General features: G+C 56.6%; 5 protein-coding genes and 1 non-coding gene across 6 annotated transcripts; 1 reads left to right on the forward strand and 5 right to left on the reverse strand.

Moving 5' to 3' along the window:
* Nucleotides 1-724: 724 nt before the first annotated feature.
* On the reverse strand, nucleotides 725-2,953 carry BDP55DRAFT_548698 (malic enzyme; the record flags this gene model as incomplete). The annotated part of the gene is made up of 3 exons (XM_060568865.1): nucleotides 725-1,951; nucleotides 1,998-2,428; nucleotides 2,737-2,953. 3 exons carry the CDS (start codon nucleotides 2,951-2,953, stop codon nucleotides 725-727), a joined length of 1,875 nt encoding a protein of 624 aa, XP_060431592.1.
* A 2,901-nt stretch (nucleotides 2,954-5,854) lies between these two features.
* Nucleotides 5,855-6,301, forward strand: BDP55DRAFT_630033 (uncharacterized protein; the record flags this gene model as incomplete). Its single annotated transcript, XM_060572105.1, has 1 exon — nucleotides 5,855-6,301. The coding sequence occupies one exon, from the start codon at nucleotides 5,855-5,857 to the stop codon at nucleotides 6,299-6,301; it is 447 nt and encodes a 148-aa protein (XP_060431593.1).
* A 5,466-nt stretch (nucleotides 6,302-11,767) lies between these two features.
* Nucleotides 11,768-12,244, reverse strand: BDP55DRAFT_71732 (uncharacterized protein). The gene has a single exon (XM_060578372.1). It carries the CDS (start codon nucleotides 12,100-12,102, stop codon nucleotides 11,857-11,859), a length of 246 nt encoding a protein of 81 aa, XP_060431594.1. The 5' UTR covers nucleotides 12,103-12,244; the 3' UTR covers nucleotides 11,768-11,856.
* A 143-nt stretch (nucleotides 12,245-12,387) lies between these two features.
* BDP55DRAFT_726806 (uncharacterized protein) lies at nucleotides 12,388-14,118 on the reverse strand (the record flags this gene model as incomplete). Its single annotated transcript, XM_060579197.1, has 1 exon — nucleotides 12,388-14,118. One exon carries the CDS (start codon nucleotides 14,116-14,118, stop codon nucleotides 12,388-12,390), a length of 1,731 nt encoding a protein of 576 aa, XP_060431595.1.
* Nucleotides 14,119-16,146: 2,028 nt separating this feature from the next.
* On the reverse strand, nucleotides 16,147-17,277 carry BDP55DRAFT_726807 (uncharacterized protein; the record flags this gene model as incomplete). The annotated part of the gene is made up of 1 exon (XM_060579198.1): nucleotides 16,147-17,277. One exon carries the CDS (start codon nucleotides 17,275-17,277, stop codon nucleotides 16,147-16,149), a length of 1,131 nt encoding a protein of 376 aa, XP_060431596.1.
* A 2,545-nt stretch (nucleotides 17,278-19,822) lies between these two features.
* BDP55DRAFT_t123 lies at nucleotides 19,823-19,915 on the reverse strand. The gene has a single exon. It is a non-coding gene; the product is annotated as a tRNA-Ala (tRNA).
* Between the last annotated feature and the right edge of the window lie 780 nt (nucleotides 19,916-20,695).

Genomic DNA, 20,695 nt, shown 5'->3' on the forward strand with positions numbered 1-20,695 from the left:
CCAACACCTTCCGAGCTATCTCCCCCCCCCCCAACACACTTCGGACGGGGTTGGAGAACGTGCTTCTTCTTTTTTTTGGGGCAAAGCTATTTTGGAGGGCGGGTGGGGTTCGTCCCTATGCGCTGATGCGGAGAGAGAAAATTGGGGGATCTACGCTTACCCTAGCAAAAGTTGGGGACGGTTGGTTCAATGTCGTCCCGGCTTTTGGGTTCAAGCTCAAGCTCTCGAGCCGAGGCACCTCCGTTCTCTTCCTATACGAAGCTCGGGAAGCTTTCCAGAAATTTGTACTCTCTCACGGGGTCAAGGTCAGGTCACAATCGACGCACAGTAGTAGAGGCATCCAAGTCTATTTCTTAATCGCGATTCCATGTAGCCATGTAGCTTCACGAAGTATTACCGCGGAACCTGTCTCCCCCACAATCTCCTCCTCTACTTCGTACTCTAAATTCAAAAAACTCCGCCGCGAACAGGCGTTACGGAGACGATAGCCACATAGGGGGCGTACTCGTAGTAAAAAGCGTTGTCGTCCTTTCAGATGACGATGATGTGTATTTCCCGTCGCTCAAATCTCGGGAAGATTGAAAGCCAAGGCCCTTGATGCCTACCCCAACGCCGAAAAAAACCAATTTCGCTCTGAGAACGTCTCAGGTATTCCCTATCCAAGCCCTTTTGATCCGTAAATGCAAGTCAATCTGTGCGTCGCAATTTTGGGGGTGTGATTTGTTCAAATTCGGCTCTTCTCGGAGAAGCTGACGGGGTCGTAGACGCGCTCCTTGATCCAGGCATCGAGGGCGACGTCACCCCACTCCTCCCACTCGACCCACTGGGACTCGGGAAGCTTGGAGACACCGGCTCTGCGGGCAGACTTCATGACCTCGCGGGCAACGATGACGCTGGCGTCACGGACGCGCTCGATGCGGGGGTAGATGAGACCCTTGTGGATCTCGTCAACGTTGAGAGACGCGGCGAGAGCGGCAGCCGAGGTGTAGACCATGTCGTCGGTGACCTTGGAGGCCTTTGCGAGGATGGCACCGAGACCGAGACCAGGGAAGACGTAGACGTTGTTGCCCTGGTTGGGGTGGTAGGTGATGGCCTGGCCGTCGGGGCTCTTCATGGTGAAGGGGTTGAAGGGGGAGCCGGAGGCGAAGATGACGGTGCCGTCGGTCCACTGCACGGCCTGCTCAAAGGTGCACTCGGCCTTGGTGAGGGGGTTGCTGAGGGGGAAGAGGACGGGGCGGCGGCCAAGACCGCCAGAGTCGACAGAGGCCTTGAGGGCGCGGACGACGGACTCGGTGAAGACGCCAAAGGTGGCGGTGAGGCCGACGAGGGCGGTGGGCTTGACGTACTCAATGACCTCCTCGAGGGTGCGGAACTGGTGGCCGTTGTTGTCGGTGCGGGCAAAGTACTTCTTGTGCTCGGCGAGCTTGTCACCGCGGTCCTTGGTGACGAGACCCTTGGTGTCGACCAGCCAGAACTTGTCCCTGGCGACCTGCTCGCTGAGGCCACGCTTGGTGTAGTACTCGACGAGCTGCTTGGCAACACCGACACCGGCGGAACCGGCGCCCATGAAGACCAGGCGCTGCTCCTCGAGGGGAACGCCAGAAAGCTCGACGGCGTTGATGTAACCGGCGAGGACGACAGCGCCAGTTCCCTGGATGTCGTCGTTGAAGCAGCGGTACTTGTTGCGGTAGCGGTCGAGGTAGTTAAAGGCCTTCTCGGACTCGAAGTCCTCAAACTGAACAGTCATCTCGGGATAGACCTCGGTGACGGCCTCCATGAACTCGTCCATGAACGCCTGCTGCTCGGCAACGGACACACGCTTGGAGCGGATGCCAAGGTAGAAGGGGTCCTTCAGGTTGGTCTCGTTGTTGGTGCCGGTGTCGAGGACAATGGGCAGGGTGTTTTCGGGGTGGATACCGGCGGCACCAGTGTACAGAGCGAGCTTGCCAATCTGAAGTTGTTAGTTGAGTTACACAGGAAGAGGACGCGAGACCTACGGAGATACCAACACCGTTGACACCCAAGTCACCAAGACCCAGAATGCGGGAGCCGTCAGTGACGACGCAGATCTGGGGGTTGGGGTAGGGCCAGTTGCGGAGCATGGTGCGGATGGACTTTCGCTGCTTAATCGAGATGTACAGAGCCTCAGGGCGGGTGTAGAGGGTCGAGTATTGCAGGCAGACATCGCCAATGGTAGGGGTGTAGACCAAGGGCATGAGCTCGCGGACGTTGTCAATGAGCAGGCGGTAGAAGAGGTCAAAGTTTTGGGCCTTGAGCGAGGACAGGTAGAGGTACTTGTCGACGTCGGTCTGGCGGGTGTTGATCATCTTCATGGCCCGCTGGCATTGCGTCTGGAGGCTCTCCATGGTGTGAGGGATGAGGCCGGTGAGGTTTCTGGTGACGCGCTCTTCGGGCGTGAAGGAGAGACCTGATTCGACCATGGCGGTTAGTTTAGACGACGAGTGGATGGAAGCACGAGGCAGAGGATTGAGCAGTCGAGGAAGTGGTGAGGGAAGACGACAAGCGCGCCCAGAGAGTAAAGAAGCCATCGAAGGGGGGGTGGTGAGGATGCAAAAAGGACGATGGTGGGAGGAAAAAAGAGGGAGGCTATATAGAAGGGTGCAAACTGAAGGGATACGCCATGTTGGGGGAAAGCCGGTGCGTGCAGAGTGCAGTAAGGTTCAGTGCGGACGCAGGAAAGACGGTGTAAGTGGGGTGCTGCCGTGATCAACTCACCTTTGTTCCAGAGGGGCTCGCGCAGGATTTGGAAAGCGGTGGCCTGGGTCTTGGGCACGTATTCCGTGTTGCGGTATTGCTGAACCTCGCCAAAGGTGTTCTGGGAGTAGCCACGGTGCTGGTCGAGGGAGGCCATTCTCATCTTGTCTTCAATGACGGAGATGTCGACGGAAGACATGGGGTTGAAGTCTGTCATTCTGCGACTGGACATGGACATGCGCTTGTTAGATATAGAAGAGCGAGAGGAGCGGGCAGAGGCGACGGACGATGGCGAAGGCGAGGAGGACCGGGGCGTAGAGATGTCTGAGGAGCTGGCTGAACTGAAGGGATACGACGCCATTGACATTACCGGCGCATGTGTCGGTGGGAGAGATGCGGAGAAGAAAGAGGAGGCGGGAGTGGGCGACGGAACGAGGCAATTAGTAGTAGTTGGAGCTCCGAGGCGAAGCAGATGAGCGTGATGGGTAGTGGTGCGTGTGGTGTAATGATGGGACCGGCCGGAACGTGATATTAGTCGTTGATGAGGTAGACGTGGGAGAGCAGTCTTCGGAGAAGGCGCAGGAGGGCAATTTAGAGTATGGTGAGAGCGTGGAGTCGCAAGAGTCGCATTGGATGGACCAACAGAGGGGAAGGGCGTTGTGTTCCCTGCAACTGGATCGCGGACGAGGAAAAGTCGGTTTAAAACCTTGTGAACTGGTCCGGTCGTCGATGGAGGCTTGCCGGGCCAGGTACAGCGACTTAGACCCATGGCCACGGAGGATCTGAGAATGATAGGGAGAAGGGGGTTTCAAGGCGGTTTCACAAAGGAGGGATGGCAGCAAGGCCAGGCGCCGGCAGAGCTGTCGAGGTACCGGGTACTTGCCTGGACGACGGACGAGCGAAGCCTGGGGACGGGAGACGGGATACGGGCGGACGAGGAACGAGAATTGGGAAAGTGATGGAGGGATGGGACGGCGCACACACACACCCAGAAAGAGAGAAGATGGGATGGCGGGGACAAGGGAGTGCTCTGTGACTGTGCGTTGTGCGTGTGTGTGTGTGTGGCGTGTGTTGGAACTCGAGCGTACGCTGGAGGAGCTCCAAGCTTTGATTCGAATCCAACAGCCAACTGTGTGATGTGCTTCCAAGGTTTCCAGCCTGGGTCCTGGGTATCCGTAGGGAGCCCAGGGACTGAGGATTGGTACCCGAATCGGGGGTCGGATTGTGCAGAGGGTTCGCTGCAGGTGGTAGCAGGGTGTGCGGCGTGGAGCCGGGAGACCAGGGTGGTTGAATAACGGGGGCGACGAGGGTCCGTCGACGACCGGGGTGGTTAAGGGTTGAGACGGGGGTGTCGGTGTGGAGGGTGGGAGAAGACGGAAGCCAGACCCGATCCTAGGAATTGGCAATTTCTTTTTTCCTCTGGTTGTCGTTTTTTCCCTCGATTTCGTGCAATTCTGGCTGAAATCACACAGAATTGGAGAAGGCCGATGAAAATTTTCAAGTTGGGGTAACTGGGTACCTCGTCAGGTTCTCCGTATACGGGAAGCTCTAGGCGACACAAGGACGGGGGCGTGTGTAAAGGTCAATGGTTGGGGCCGAGAGGGGCGTCGGTGAGGCGACGGGAGGGCGGCAAGGTGAAGACGTGGTGACGCCGGGACGGTGTATCCGGAAGCGAAGGACGAGGTCCAAGAATCAGGAGGTGGTTCGCACTCCTGAATAGCAAACGGGTAATTAGCCTGAGAGAACAACTCAATGGTGTTAGTGGACGGCCCGTTTCCGTCAGCTCACAATGGCGTACGGTGGTGATGCTATCTTGGTCTTTCGACGAGCAGTTGGAACTTTGCATGGAAGCTGACGAAGGACTGAGATGCAACGTGGCGGGCGAAATCCACCGTGGAAAGGGGGCCTGCCTACCTGGGAAACGAGCTGCAGTGGAGACTCGAGAGTGTGCTGTCCGTCACTTTGAGGATAAGGTGAGCTGACGGAATGCGGAAGGTTTAGCTTCGCTTCGACGTGGGAGGGCGTTCGTGGGCGTGGGAGGCGTGGGATGTCAGCCTAAGCAGGAAACTTGCAAGCAGCGGCGCAGCGGCAGTCGAGCCCAGTCTGTCCCGGCGGCGAGTGGGGACGAACTATTCGTGTAGATGTCCGTGGAGTGTTGTTGTTTCTTTCCGAGGCGATCCAAATTGATTCAGTTCAGTTTCGTAAAGATCTTCTCATAAAGAGGATTGGGTGTTGTCAACTTTCAGATTGTTTCCCCTTGATGGGTGAAGCCTCAGAAAGGAAAGAAGCAACTGGAAGTCTCTCTTGCCGTGGCTAATGGAATGGAAGGTACCCCAAGGCAGGTGGTTCCTGCTATTTCTACACTTGATTCAACGGAAGGCAGCTCCGACTACGGGATCGGTCCTGCCTTGTTCATTTGACGATGCAGAGTCATAGGGCAGGTACTCCGTAGACCAGGTGCTACTGGCCGCCGTTCCTGGGCGCTGAAAATTGCGCGCTGATTCTCACCAAATCAAAGAATGGGAACACGCACAGAAAAGGAACATTTCGAAGAGTCATCATCACTGCCAATCGGCCCTGCCCCCCGACCATTCTTGTTTACGGCTTCCTTCATGCTTGGGTCACTCCACATTCTTTTCTCTGTTTGGTGTACCACCGTATTTTTATTTTATTTTTTCTTCCCCTGACCTAGCGACTATCGTCCATCGGCCATCCCCTTGCGCCCTGGTCCCCATCGACTCTTGCTTGTGCCCCAGTGAGACACTGCAACACATCGCACAATCCTCACTCCTCGCCGTCCAGAGGAACCAAAGGCTCAGACGCCCGCAGGCGCAACAAACGCCCACGGCCTCTTGTGCAGACGTCTTACGTACAGTCATCATCCACGGCAACTAAACGCACCCAAGCTTCACCTAGCTGCGGCTAAGCTGTGCCTACTGCGTACCCCCAAAGGCCCAAGGCACCTCTTTTTGTTGGGATGTCTGATCCCTCCCGCCTCTCCAAAACCGCCAACCGGTGAGAGAGAGAGAGAAGAGAGGTGCGACGTCGGCACAAACACTAGAAATCCCCGACAAATACGGCACAATGTGTCAACCGTCGGCACTTTCAACCCCCAAAAAGTCGTCAGCCATGCAGCCCAATGTACGTTGTCGTCGTACTCGAGCCCACGACCCTGTCGCGCCTTGCAGCCCGCCAGCACTGGCACTTGCACTTGCACTTGCACTTGCACCTGCATCCCATTCCCGCCTGCCGCCCCCCCTCACACCCAAAGACGTCGACCCTTGAGCCAGCTCCACCGGAAGAACAGAAGAACATCCACTTGGGCTTCCCTCGCGAGGTGGAACCCATGGAACTCCCTCTGCTTCTCCATCACCGGCCGGACATCTCGCCGACGCTAGCTGTACCTAGCAATCACCCGTCCGGGCCTCCTCCAACCTACAATGTCGAATCCGCCCTCCGACGGTCCCCGGGACCGCCACGGCCTCTGTCCGTACGAACGACGAATACACAGCTTTCCGTGCGCACGCGACTCACCAGCCTGACCAATGCCTTTGACGTCGCATTCCCCATACGTCTGTCTGGCTGACGTGCTCGCTCAGTAGACAAGGGACGAACGAAGCTTTGCAGAAAGACACACCCCCCCGACCCGTGAACGCCAACAGTTTCTTCGTTCCATGTTTCCATCTTGTTCGTCGCACTATTGCTTGGTGAAAAGCAAAAAAATCAGGGGCTCGGCCGGTCAACGCAATGTCCAAAGTCTAACAAATCAACAACTACTATTGAAACGAGGGAACCGAAAGAGACGGGGGATATCTTCAACCGCCAGCCAATGACGGCCGTCACATTTGTTGGCCATCGCCCTCTTCCGGCTAGTCTCTGTCACAGCGTCCCGAACCGTTGTCCTCCAGAGCTGGGCGTCCGTTGTCTGCGTGTGTTGCACTCAGTGGGCGGCGTGCCTCCGGGCCTTCCACCAGCTGTTGGGGTAGGTACTTGGATCCGGGTCGGCCGTCGGAATTCAACCCCATGCTTGTCTTTGATGCGACGCTGCGGTGTCTGCAGGTACTTTTCGCCCCTTGGCAAAATTCCGGGTCCCCTTCTGGAATATGATTGAAGACCCAGGCCTGAATAGACGACGCTCGCGAAATCGATTTCCCCAATGGATACGAAATGACGCTGTGACGGAGGGCCCAAAACTTCGGCGGGATATCGGGTTAAAGGTTCATCAGGCGATATCCCGCCCTATCAAAGGCTGGAGCACGTCAGAATCAAGCCTCCCGCGGGAGTTGCTGCGATATCCCGCCGTCTGAGCCCATGGCGCCAGCTCGTAACTCGTGTTCAACACCCGATACGGCCCCCTTTGCTGCCCATCATCTTCCCACCATCCCGTGAGCGAGGTGGACCGGAGCCCCCAAATCTCTAATTCATCAAGATAAGCAAAGGCGAACAGATTGACAACAACACCGTCGACGTCTGCATACCGAGCATGACTCTCCCTTTGAGTCCTCCCAAGCCTCAGACACGACGAGCTCCCGACTTTGCCCGATCCCTCCACAGGGGTTCCGCTTAGCGGCAAGCCACAACAAGGCGAACCCACACCGCACGCTGACGGCAGACCCACCGGTACCGAATGCCAGGCCTGGCTCCAAAACTTTTCATACCCCCCCTGGTCATGGCTCCCTCCCGACTTCACAAGCACGACAAGCTCACCCACTCCTCGAACTTGGAAGGCTCGAACTCCCCCTTCTCCTGGCTGTTCATCACACTCGATGAGGATCTTCTGCGGATTGAAACAAGGACCTTCCACGCGTCCAGTCTAGTCTCTCCTAGACGCAGTAAAGTCTCGAGTCTCGACGCCCGTCCCCCACCCGTCTCAAACACGACTCTGCTTGCAAATCACAGTTTCGGCCGTTTTGAAGCACGCACAAGAAGTCATGCCTGAGGGTTACTCCCACCGTCCACTGGGCAAGACAGGGTCTGTTGTTGATGGTACTTAGAGATCGAAATTTCAGACGAAACCACGTTAAATGGACGTCAGGTTGCAATGCCTGCCGCTGGTCGACCAAGTTCACGGTACTTGCGATTGCGCATGGTGTTCGTCTCGGCGCCATGGCAGCTTCGGTTTCTGCATCGCGAGCTAGGCGATGACTCGGAGCGGTTCGGGGCGTACGTCTTGAGGTTTGTCCTGAGGTCCGTCCGGGCTTTGATGTCGTTGAGGTTGGTCATGTCAAAGTTTGAACTCGGGACTTTTCTCGTCGACCCCATCTCGTCACTTTGACTGTGGCGACCTCTGCAACCTCGTGAACTCTACAGAGTCGACAACACCGAATTTGGCCCGCTGTTCATCAACAGACAACAGTATCCCAACCCTCCGAGACACCGTAGTAGTGTAGCAACAGTCTGGCTTATCTTGATTCCCCCGGACTTCCCACACGTGCTGAGACAACCTTCTTCACCCGCGATCCCATTCTCGCCTTGGCAACCTTGGCGTCTGGACAAACGCCGCCAAGCTTCTTGTCAAGACCGATCAGACGCGTCAACCCAACACTTTGGCTCTGGGATCACCGCTTGGACCATGGCCGTTCACCGGGCACCTGACCGGGCACCTGACCAGGCACCTGACGTCGTCTGCAATATATCTTACCTAACATTACCTAATGGCAATCTTGCTCTGCATATCTCGAGAGCTTGACCGTCGCGGTTGAACCGTCAACAAGCTGCTGACAAAATCGCAATGTTTCATCCTCTCTTCTCTTCTCGTCGCTAGCTGGACCATGGATGTCTCGTGGAGTTGGACCTAGTCGATGCGGGTAAACGCCGGCCACCAGCGGACGATTGCCGTCTTGCGCAAATGTCAGCCATCCCGCACCTCCAGAACCTGGCCCGGCGTCGCTAGCCCGCTCCACTGGCGGCTCTTTCAAGCTAGAGGCTAGAGCTTTCAAACCTCCCCGGCCCCGCATGGAGCTAAAGACGGGGGCGTCGCACCCCGCACGATGCAACTTTGGAGCTGTCACGCTTCCGACAAGCTCCGTTGGTCTCCGTATTTCGGAACCGGTTCCTCTGACGCGCGCCAACCAGTTTTTTTTTTTTTCTTCCTCGACGGTTGTCTCCATACGGAGTATCTGTCGTTGACGTCTCCATGCGTCCACGAGTCCCATCCTACCCCGGTTTCCATCTCTCGGGCACCAACGAGGTGCCGCCAGATGCAAGATCATCTAGAGATTGCCGCCCCTGATTGGGCCTCTCTCTGCAGCAAGCTCTTCTCTGGGGAAAGGCTTTCGGACATTGCCCGAGTTCGCCATGGGATTGTTAATGGTAATACGGAGTAGTGACGGTTAGAGTTTTGTGCGTCCACAGCCTCGTCCAGATCCCCCACACCAACCCTCACCACGACAATCACGCCCCACGGCGGAGGAAAGACTCGGAGAGGGCGCGTGTCGGGGTCTCCGAGTCCTCCCGAGGGGGCAGAAGCTAGTCCGCATAGCTCCTCATCGTACTCCGTACTCCAGCATCAAATCCTCCCTTTGATGCTTCGCGTCGTATATCGTGGCCTATGAGGGCAACGAAACCCACAAACCCTCAATTGGGAAATTTACACCGGTCTCCTCATAATGGTAGGCAGAGTCGAGTTTGAATCGACGATCGTGGAAGTTTTCCGGCGCGGGAGTTATGCTGGCGAAGCGATATCGGCCATGGAGCAGACCAATGGACTTACACAGTTCCTGCTTCACCCGATTTCTTGCCCTGCTCGCATGATTTCTCCAATTCCAAGGCGTCACATGGGTATGCGGGCAGCAAGGTGTCTTTTGAGCGTTTAGATGGGTGGTCTATACTGCATAGGATCCCGAGGGATGCTGGCGATATGGCCGTCCACAACTGTGAGTCGTGGGCAATGGCGTCAACACACATGCAAAACGAACCGGAGCCGTCACTTTGGATGACATGTGGAAGCAGTAGTGGTGTTTGGCCAGACCACCTCGCATCTGCAATGCAACATCCAGGCTGATTGAGTCCTGTTCTGATAGACCAACGCCCTCGCGACCTTAGACTGGTGGATGGCCTCTTGGAGGGCTTCGACGTTGATTTGGTCGCGGTCGATGGCTTGCATCTTCCAATGCTGCCGCACGTCAATCCTCATCGAACACTTGACAAAGCCTTCGCTGCTGACATCACGAAGGTGGCATCGGCTCGAGGCACATGTGACGCTCTATGCCGAGGGCATCATCGCTGCGCCGTTTACGAGCCTCGATGCCTTGGACTTTGTGTCGCGGTCTCGAGCCGTCTGACGTTGCAGCAGGGCTATGCTTCATGGCCATGAGCCGACGAAGGCCCCCCTTGGCTGATGATTGTGAAGCCGAGGTATCGTCGTCTTGTACGGTGAATTGTTTGTATGTTACATGACACCAGGCCGTGATAACCATCTCCGGGCCGAGGCGACAGAAGGCCTGTGGGCAGCGTGTCGTTGCGTCCATGCCCAAAGCCGGGGATTATCGACACTCGAACGGGAATAAGAGTCGGTGCCGGGAGACCTCCACTTATGTGGGCTTCCATTACGCCGTCGGGGCCTGGAGGTTCGGGTCCGTGTCCGGGCTCGATCCGGTGTCGAGTGCGGTGGCATTGCTGTTCGTCCCGTGATGCCATGGCTGAGTCGAGATAAATGCGTTCCGTGGCTGATTCAATAGCTTCCGAGATCCTGTCTTGCAGCAGTTGTGGTGGTCATCCGCTTCTCGGGGACTGTCTGCTCCACTGCCAGCTCTGTCGAGAGCCGGATCAAGTGCCAAATAGGCTCCCTTCTTCACGCTGGAGGTCCAGAAGGAACAGCGAGCCAGCGAGATTGAGACTGCTTCTCTGCCGCAACACACATCTCTGGCGTCCCAGGTGAGTGGATGAGGGTGAGGGCGGACCGTCCGTCTGCTCTGTCAAGAACGTGGGAAAGACAGTTTGACCCAAACGCGAGGGGGCGAGAAGATGGGGGGGGGGGGGGGGGGGAAGATGTCGACGTTCTAGACGGCGACTGATTTTTGGCCATTTTCTCCGTTTGAGTAACCTGGTCAACGTATCCCAGTGATTCCGAACACCATCACAAGCCTCTCGCGCTTCAGCGGCGTCGATGGACCTGGTTCCGTCCGGTGGGTTGGGTGGTGGACGCAATCCAGCTCTGGGGTCAATTCTGGAGTCGTAACGCCTGCCTCTCTTTCTCTGTCCGTCTATGCGGCCAGTGGGCTCCGTTTTTCTGACCTCTTCGGTGACGGCGCTGAGAAAGCTGCCCTGTTTGCTTTCCGCTGGCGTTGGTAGACCCTGCGCTGTGTTGGAAGATGTACTCGAGATGGGTTCGTCTGGATGGCAAGCTAGGAGTCCACCATCCTCTTCATCCCCCGCTTGATGATCCGTAAATCCATCGTCGACACGTTCAGCATGCGGCAGATCGATGGATGTATAATATGACCCCCATGTGTGTGTGTGTGTGTGTGTGTGTGTGTGTGTGTGTGTGTTGGCTCGGAGTCCAGTCGATCAAGGCAGGCTGATTCCTTGAGTTCAAGGAGAATCCATCCTGCCCCCCTCAAGAAACCAATCCATGGTATCTATCCGTGTGTTTTTTCGTCTTTTGTGAACGAGGCATACAATTTTCTTCGTTGAGATGTGAAGCGTCTAGCTAACCAGCCTGGCTAAGCTTAGATATCAAAAACTGTGAAGGTTCCGAAAGATCAGTCAGCAAAAAACTGCTTCTGTCTCCTTTCCTGGGTGGAAAGGTGCTCGTACATACCGCAACCTTGAACGAGCGGCCCGCGGGGGAAGGGGGGGCGGGGCTTCAAATCATTGTCGACATGAGGACACAATGGAGCAAGTCGACCAAGTGTTGGAAAGGAAGCATAGATGTGAGCCCCCAAGGCACCGAGTTACTTTCCTATCCAAATTCACCTTTGCGAACGCATCGGCGAATCAAGAAAAACACAGCGGTAAGATGATAAGGCACTTCAGGCCGTCGTTATTCATGGATTAGAAGTCTACTCTAAGTCTGTTTCTTCTTTTATATACAATTGAATGTTCGGCGTTCAACATCAATCGCCGTCTCTGTTCCCAATATCTCTCGGGTGGCAGAGTGCTTCTCCATAGGTTGACTTTCAAGTTCCGATGGGGGAACGTTTAGGCGCAGGGGTTTAAGATCTCCCGGACGAACCATCTCCAGGGTTCCGGCTCCTGGTTTGTGCCTTGGGCCCTCCTAGGATCGTGCATCGTCTCGGTGGACCCTGTGTGTCCTTCCCGCACTCCATAATGCGGCTGAGGATCCGGCGGCTCTTTCCGGCTTCCTCCAGGTTTCGTGGGCTTCGCGGGCTTCATCCGAGGCTCAAGCCCAGGATCTACGCTTTTCCGTCTGGTGACGTCGCACATGGAGCTCTCTCTCGGGCTCGATTACTTTTCGGCCGGGTGTAAATGGTCAGGTTCAAATGACCAGGTGTAAATGGTGAGGTGTAACATGGCGCTGGTGTGCAGATACGTCTGACTATTCGTCATGTAGGCAGCTGCGAGGGGTGAGGCAAAGGCAGGGCGGGCCTTTCATTACTCGGGTATCGTTGTGTTCATCCACGTCGGCCACTCCGCCTAGAGGCTCTCTTGATCTTGGTTCGGCTGGGTGGCTACCGGCAGACAGATGCTGCCTACCATCATCTCCTACTATCACCGCGGCGGAAACGACTGCATCTCGTACGACTGCCACCCCGTGGCGTCTGTGTCATCCGCCCGACGACCAGCTCTCCCGCCCTGCCCCGCAACCGGCCTCATCAGGTCATGCAGGTTACCGAGCACTTTGTCCTCCCGCTCCGGCTGATACTTCTCGGCCCCTGGCGGAAAGCCGCCGAGCATCTTGTCTTCGTGGCCGTCGCCAAAAGTATCAGGGCCATGCTGGTGAGAGCCGAGTTCTGCGGTGGGCACCCCAAGCATCTTGGCCTCGTGGCTTTGTGTAAATGTATCGGGGCCATGCTGAAACGCGCTCAGCTCTGCCGAGGGTGCTGTTATCGTCGCTGTCGTCGTCGCCGTCGGCTGCGAAAGGTCGAAACCCGGCCCATGATGAAATTCGCCGAGTTCATGCTGTCGTCGTGGTACGTCTCGCACGGCAACTTCGAGCTCGTGTGCGCTAGGGACCGGATCGGGGTCGTTTAGGTTGAGATTTGTTGTAGAGTTGGCCTGGGAAGATGCCGCAGTCGAGGCAAAGCCGAAGCGTGATGTTGATTCAAAGGACGGGTTCGACGCAGCCGGCGCGAACTCGTTGTGGATAGCGGGATGGTCGAATTGGTGACGGGGCACAGCAGCAGGCACGGCGAGCGCGCTCGTGGACATGGTTTGTGGATAGTGCCAGGAGGATAGGTTAGGCTCAGAAGACGGCGATGATGTCTGCACGGGGATCGGGTAGGTCATGGTATTAGGTGACCCCCTATCAAGGGGCACGGAATAGCTCATCGTGGCCGGCGACCCTCCGGTATATGACGGGTAGCTCCCCGTCCCCGGATGCGCCCCGTACGGCGCTGCGTAGCCTCCAACGGCCGGAGACCCCGCGATTGATGATGACCCTCTCTCGAGACTCCCGCCGTGCTTCGGCTCGACCTCGCTGTATTGCGCAGTCTTTGGTTGCTTGCGCCGCCACCAGAAGAACGCAATGGCCCCGATCAAGCCGACGACCCCAATGGCGACCCCGACGCCAATTCCTGCTCCGGCCCCTGGTGATATTCCCGTCGTTGTTGGTATCGCAGTCGCCGTAGATGTGATGGCTGCTGTGGAAGCGGCCGTCTGTGATGCAGCCGTGGCTGTGACCCCTGACGTAGTTGTCGTCTTCGATTTCGTCGTCGTCGTAGTTAAGAGCGTCGCCGAGTTCGTGCTGACTGCCACGTTGCCTGAATAGATTGTTGAGTATGCTCCGTCGTTGACTGCACTGACGCTCGTCATGACCCAGTGCTGCGCCGGTTGTGTGTCTGTCGCGCTCGCCGAGCCCTCTACGTTGTTGTTCATGAATAGGTTCGATTTTGGATGCACGTCGAGCACGTACGCGGTCCCGTTGGCCACGTTGACAAACTTGTATTCCCCCGTCTTTCCGTCCCATGCCGAAACCTCCCAAATCTGAGACTCGTCCACTGACGACTCCTGCAGACAGGCCACGGTGTTTCCGGTCGCCGGTTCCTTTGCATCGTAGCACACTCCTAGCTGCTGTTTGACTCCCGCCTGGTCGAGGCGCATGAGGTAGCGGCCTTTGACGTCGCCAAAAGGTTGAAACTGCCATGCCGCGGTGCCGTCGGTTACGGGATGCACTCGGAGGCCGACATCTCGAAGCTGGAGGTTGAGAGCGAATGGTCCGGTGCTGTTGTCGACGCGCGTTTCCGACAGGCGATACCACGCATTGGAGTCCAGTTCCGCCATCGTGGAAGCGATCGCGCGACGAAGGTTGTTCCTCTCGTCGCCAGAGGATGAATCGTCGTCGTCTAAACAAGGCCGAAGAAGGGGGGTGTGGGTGGTGAGCACGGCGGGCAGATGACGCCGGGTACCGCTGCAAGCAGCAAAAGAGGACGGGGAATGTTTTTGTTCAATCGACGGTCTGCGACCGCATGGTTGCCCTGGGCCTGGGAGAAATGACATCGCAGGGGTGCGAGTGGTCGCAGCGGGCCCGGATGCCGCACACCATGGAGACGTTCTGCGCGGAAAAGGACAATAACTGCTCAGAAGGATCGCCAAGAGCAATCTATGTACCGGGCGATGCAACGTCTGGACCCGCAGTCCAGCGTGTGGCGATGGGCTAAGCTGAAAGTGCAATTATAGAAAGCCGCCAAAGAACAAGGATCACTGCACAGATCCAGGGGCTTTGAAGGGGGGCTGTTCCATCTCTCGCAGTCCATTTGGTGACGCTGGACACTGCTAAGGTCTGACAACAGCTCGCTATCGATCTCAGAGACGCAGACTCGCTCGCGATTGAAGACGTGTTGGATGGTTTGCCATTGGGGGTGATGTGTATTGGTCCATCTTTTGGCGCGGTGCGGCAGGGCTGAATTCTGGCGCTTATTTCGGGCACCAGCGCCAACCAAGAGTGTGAGTGTCAACCCAAGTCGAGAGTCCAGCCGCAAGCCACTTCGCAGGACACACCCATGACACTCGTCCATTCAGGTGGCGGCATTCTGGAACAAGTCTCGCAACGGGTTGGGCAGGGGCTGGAGAGCTCGAAGGAAGCGCAGGCTGGTTGATCGCCCTGGCAGTGGAGAGCGGGAGAGGTAAGACGCAATGTCAAGCGTCGAGCTACCCGCACGATTGCGCCCCGGCAAACTGGTCTTTGGTCCCAGGAATGAGGTTGAATGGGGTGGCGGGTAAGGCGAAATCCATCCTGTTGTCATTTCAGCCAGGTGGGCGAAAGGTCTCTTTCGCCCGAGTCCCGTACTTAGCCGCAGGAAATTCTCCTAAACGGCTGCCTGTTGGTCGACCCCTGGCATCAAGCTGTCGCGGGGCTCACGCCTGCTCTACTTAAGTCGATGGGTTCGCCATGGAATTCGGGAGACGTCGGTGGCAAACGGCATTGGCAGTGATGGCAGTGCTCTTCTTTTGGCGGACGCGTCACGCTGCGCACATCTGACAGACTGCGGTGTCTTGATTGTGGTGGAACGGCAGCCGACTCAGCTGACAGTCGCAGGGTTCGGAGGGTCTGCCGCAGACAGCGATGAGATGTAGGCTCAACGGTCATCGCGACAAGTCTCTTGGAACGTCTTCGTGAACAGGCCATCACACGGCGAGTTGTCGCCTGTTCTTCTCGTGAGGTCTCACCGGATTCCATTTCGCAGATTGGATAGAGACGTTTGAGTTGCTCAGGAGCCTCCTCCGTGTACCGGCACTTCTCGAGTGATTGTGGCCGTCGATAGATGGCCCTTGGCGATTTGCCAACCGACGGCTCAAGGATCGATGGATAGGTAGCGTGTCCTTGACAGGTCTGCATTATTTGCTGATCGCAAGTTCGTGCCCACAATGGCCACGAAATGGCTGCTGGACGGTGACGATGGCAACATCATCCCCTAGATGACCCCGGGCTGTATCGATGGGTCCTGAGAAGATCTCTGGAATGGCTTCCACGGGTCCTGCAAAGTCAAAGTGATGTTGGGTGATGCGTGGAGAAAGCCCGAGAGATGCTGTCGGGACGCCGTCGTTTGCTTCAGGACAGTGCGTGCAACCGGGTCATCCGATCGCTCCTTCCTCAAGTCCTCCACACTCCACCTTCCGAATCGGAGACCCACGACGGCCCGGCCCGGGGACAATTCAACTTCCTCCGAGTCTCCGATAGACATTGTTCGGATGGATTCGGCGCGAGTGGAGCCATTCAACACTTCCATCTCCCGGCCGCTACAGATAAACAGATGCAGAGCGCAATGTGACTTTGGATTGACTACTTCATACGAACACATCCGCAACAGCTTAGATCGGCGCCTCATCCGAAACCCACCACCCACCGCAGTGCCCATTACTCGCGACGAAAACCGCCCCATCAGCAACATCAGCACTGGACCGCAGCTCGCCCGGAGCCCTACAATGGCCCCCATGGTCCCCATTCCCTCCGGGCCCTCGTCCTCCACCTCCGCCCCCGCCTCCAGTCCTGAAGGTGTAGCAGATGCCCGAAAACATGTGATACAAACTCCCGCCACAGTCCGCCTCCCCCTGGCACGCAATACAGCACTTCTCCGCCGTCTCGGCAATACGCTGCTCCCGCACAACGTGCCAGCTGTGAATCGCCTCGACAAAGTACGTCTGCGGCTGGCCGTGGCCCGAGACCAGGTTGTTCGCCTGGCAGGCCTGGTAGACGGTCTGCGTGGGGTTGGGCACCTCGTCGGTAATGGTGGACGTCACCGTCGTCGTTGTCGTCGTTGCGTTTTGCACTGATGTTGTTGTGCTGCTGGGCCCTGGGAGCGTAATTGTCATGGTTGCTGCGTAGGATGCCGTAATGGTTGACGTGCTGGTCGTGAAGACGCGGATGACTTTCTCGCAGACGACGGCTTGCGGCCAGAGGGGCGGGTAGGCTTTGACGATGCCGGCCTTGTCGACGCCGAGGACGAGGCTATCGGATGAGGAGTCGATCCTGTAGCCCGAGTCTTTTGTCTCTTGGAGTTGGGGTCTGCCGCCCTCTGGGCGCCTGTGCTGGAGGGCGGAGGCGAGGGGCGTAAAGTGAGGTCCGGCCGTGATGGTTGTCATGCTGCCGAGTGAGGTGACGTGCGTGGTTGTGGTAACGGTCGATGTTGGAGTGATGGGGCCCGTCCCTCCTCCACCGCCTCCGCCTCCGCCTCCGGTGACGGTGGGCGTCACGGTGATGGTACTGGTGGAGGGGATGAAGTAGCTGTACGCGGTGACGGGGAACGTGTACGAGTACAGCCGGGAGAAAGTCGGGATACTGACCCGGTAGTCCCGGCCAAAGTCCGTGTAGCACCCTTGCTCGCCGATGACGGTTCGGGGCGGGCTCTCCGTGTCGTTGCGGAAGACCAGGTGGTTTCTGGCCTGGCAGATCTGTGCCAGCAGAGCTACGGCTGCGGCGAGGGGAGCCTTGCTGGACACCATGGTAGGCTTAGTGTAAGTGTGGAGGTTGGTAGAATGAGCGAGAGGTGATGGATGTTGTTTGAGATGTGTTCTTGTGATCCTGCGAGACTGATGCACTTATAAGACGTCGTCGCTTTGCGGGGCCTCCTAGGCAACCCTGATGCCGGGGCTGAAAAGTGCATGACAGCATCAAGACGCCACGACTGGCTGAGAAGCCGTCTGCAGCTCATCGACCACATTTATCATGCCTTCATCATCTGACTTTTGGTGTTCAAGTCGTAGAATTCAAGGCATCAGTCATCATGTTAGGGTCGTAAGGTTCGCAGGGCTGCCGGATGCACGAGTGGGCGGCTCGGGTGGCGCAGATTGGGTTGACATGCACCGCGGGATAGGACCCTGATGGGAGCTGCGACTCTGCTTGCAGGCGTCTTCGTGCATGAGATGACAGCATAAGGGTCTGCGAAGCATCATGGACGTGCTGGAGCTGTTCACCCCAGCTGTACTTGGCTCAGCTCGCCGCATCCTGAATCCAAGCAAGAAGCCAGCTGTGTAAGTCGGAGGCAAATCTGTGTATAGTCTACAGGTAGGGCACATGAAGAGTATCGATGACCACGATGAACTAGACCATCGCGCCTTGAACTGCTCTTCAAATGGCAATATCAATGTAATGGTCAATCTCCCATTCCAACCACCAGGCACGGTGGATCCTCAGCGCCAGGTGTCGGTGAATCACCATGTGTATATTCACCCAGTATACACGAGAGAAGGCTTCATATACCCCCTCAAGTCCATTCCTGTCACCACAACCAGCAGGCGCCCGTCTAGGCCGACGGGTCAAGTCAAACTGGGATGGGTGGGGGAGTAGTTAAAGGTTACCAATCTACGCCCACAGCCTACTCGACGACAGGCTCCGAGTTCGAATCCCAGCATGAGCACCAAGATATGTAGCCCCCAATCGCCACCGGGGGGGTAAACTCTTTCTATTTTTCTCTGCACGTGTGGTTGATCTAGAATAGCTAGAACTATGGGTCAAAAGATCGTGAAACTGTAGGATCTTGAGCTGAAATGGCGTGTTTGCTGCGACTTTTGTAGCCATACTCCGATGGGATTCTCAAGTCCCTCTGTGCCTATTCTTTGTTACATGTGCGGACCATCTGCCGGGCTTAACTTGTCGTGGTGACAGAGACGACAAAAGTACTCTCATGGGTGCATCTGGCGTTCACAATTTTACTCTCTGACAGGCACGAGCATCCGCGGCTCTATTGAACGAGAAGAACTTCGCAGGTTCTACATCATCTCATTCTCCAAAATGACCGTAGATTAGCTACCCCTATCTGCAACGATTGTCTTGGGCAAACATACCCTTGCAAAGCCAGACGGGGCGCATCAGAGACGAGTCGATGCATCCCATCGAGATAGCTCACAGAAACAAAAGACTGTCCTCCAGATTATTGCGGCACTGAAACTACGTGAGCGACCCCTCGTGGATGCACGGCATTCAAGAGCACACCGCCCACCTTGCCCCCTCTCTGAGTTCGCATCCACGGGGGCAGAGGTTCAAGTTCAGAATTCCAAGATACACACGACATCACTTCCACACTCACATCGCTTTGCGTCTAAACAGTTCCCAAAGCGATCACCACTGCGCCCTCTTATCTCTTCTCTCCAAGAGCACACTCAGAGCCGTCCTCACGGGACCGTCGATCTCCTCTGGCCACGGCGTCGAACGACAGAGTGCCGATTCAGGGATGCTGTCCTTCAAGCTCTTCGACTCCAGCTAGAAACACGCGGAGCTAGGCTCCGTCCAACTCCCGGAATCAAGACCAACGCACGAATCTATCTACCTAGCATCCCAAGCTGCCTACAAAGAGCAAATCACCGGGAGAGGGCACGCTCTCGCCTGTCTATTGACCGTAGTCGAGGTTTCATTTTCAGGGGCTGTGAAGCTCCGAGAGACTTCCATCTCTCATCTGTTAAGCGCGAAACATCGTCACTGGCATGCCACCATTGACTTTCGCGACATCCGCCTCGCCAATCCAACACGAAAGAATAAGTTTGACACAGGCCCCACGGATCCAAGATGAGAAGAGGCTTGATGCTCCTTGTCAGAATGCAGTCAATCAACGCCTTGCGGACAATTAACATCCTGATTACGCCAGTGTCAAGACCATTGACGGTGGGTATGCAATGCCACCGAAGAGGTCAACGCCAGTAGAGTTAAACTTCGCTGGGACGACAGGCATGGATCGTCCCTGGATTTGAACAAAATGGGGGACAGAGAGGGAGCTTCGTTTTTCAAGGCGGTTACAAAGTCTGATTCAATTGAGTTTGGCTTTAATGGAAAGCACGTTTGGCATGCGGCAAGCCTGTTGTTGAACAACTTCAGATGGTCATCACTTTGTTGCCACATTCAAGGTGAATGAACTTTGCTGCTGCATGGGCACAACCAACCTTAGCTGCCATCAAAATTCTCACTCTGGTCTCGTCCTACATACAACAAAAGGACAACCGATGGTGCAAAAATGTCAAAAGAACAACAATATCTGTACAAGAGAGGTCGCAAAAATGGACACTGTGGGAATTGAACCCACGACCTTTCACAAAGGCGCGTTCCTGACGGAAGTGCGAAGCGAAAATCATACCCCTAGACCAAGCGCCCGTTGATATAAGAGGACGATCAAATGTGGGCTCATCAAGGCCAGCCTCCGCTCTGCCCGACGACGCCAGCCCGTCTCCCGACAGTGGACCGGATGTGCTTCCCAACGGGGCCGGACAACAAGAAAGGGAAGAAGAGGGTCGCGCGGGGCGATGATGCCGCATCAATGACGGAATCCCCAACCGGAAACCGCGGCACGCTGCCCTATCCGTTATTCCGTCACGATTGTGTCGAAACCTGTCGAGCTTGTCGACGTGTCCCGACTCTCGTCTCCGTGGACGATTCTCGGATTCCCACAAGTTATGACAGAAAGACTCCATCGATGGGGCTCACGATATTTCTTTCGTGTGCAACACAAACGCCGAGAAAAGGTGGCAGGCACCGCAGGTAAGCTCGGAGGTAAGCTCATAGACGAGCGGGCTGGCCGTCGCACCGCAAGGTATCCGCTCCCCAATGCCGCAATCGATCCCGACGGGTGCAATCATGCTCATGGGCGATAATCAGTTGGGCGCCGGGACGGTTGCCGATACGCTTTGCAGCGTGCTTGTAGCTAGCCACCAAGGTTGCGTACGGGCGGGCAAGCAAGCAGAATGTCGTGCGATGGTTTGACGCCGAAGTTCTACCACCCCTCATCCGACCGTCACCTAGAAACAGGAACCCCGACAGAACGCCGAACCACCTCCGGAGGGGGCACCGACGGGCGACGACGGCTCAATTGGTCTCGAAAGCTTGACGACAAATCTCCGTTCCAAACCCCAAACGGCGCATGAGGGATTGGTTCGT

The sequence above is a fragment of the Colletotrichum godetiae genome, assembly GCF_030913485.1.
Source record: "Colletotrichum godetiae strain CBS 193.32 chromosome Unknown BDP55scaffold_13, whole genome shotgun sequence".
NCBI lineage: Eukaryota > Fungi > Ascomycota > Sordariomycetes > Glomerellales > Glomerellaceae > Colletotrichum > Colletotrichum godetiae.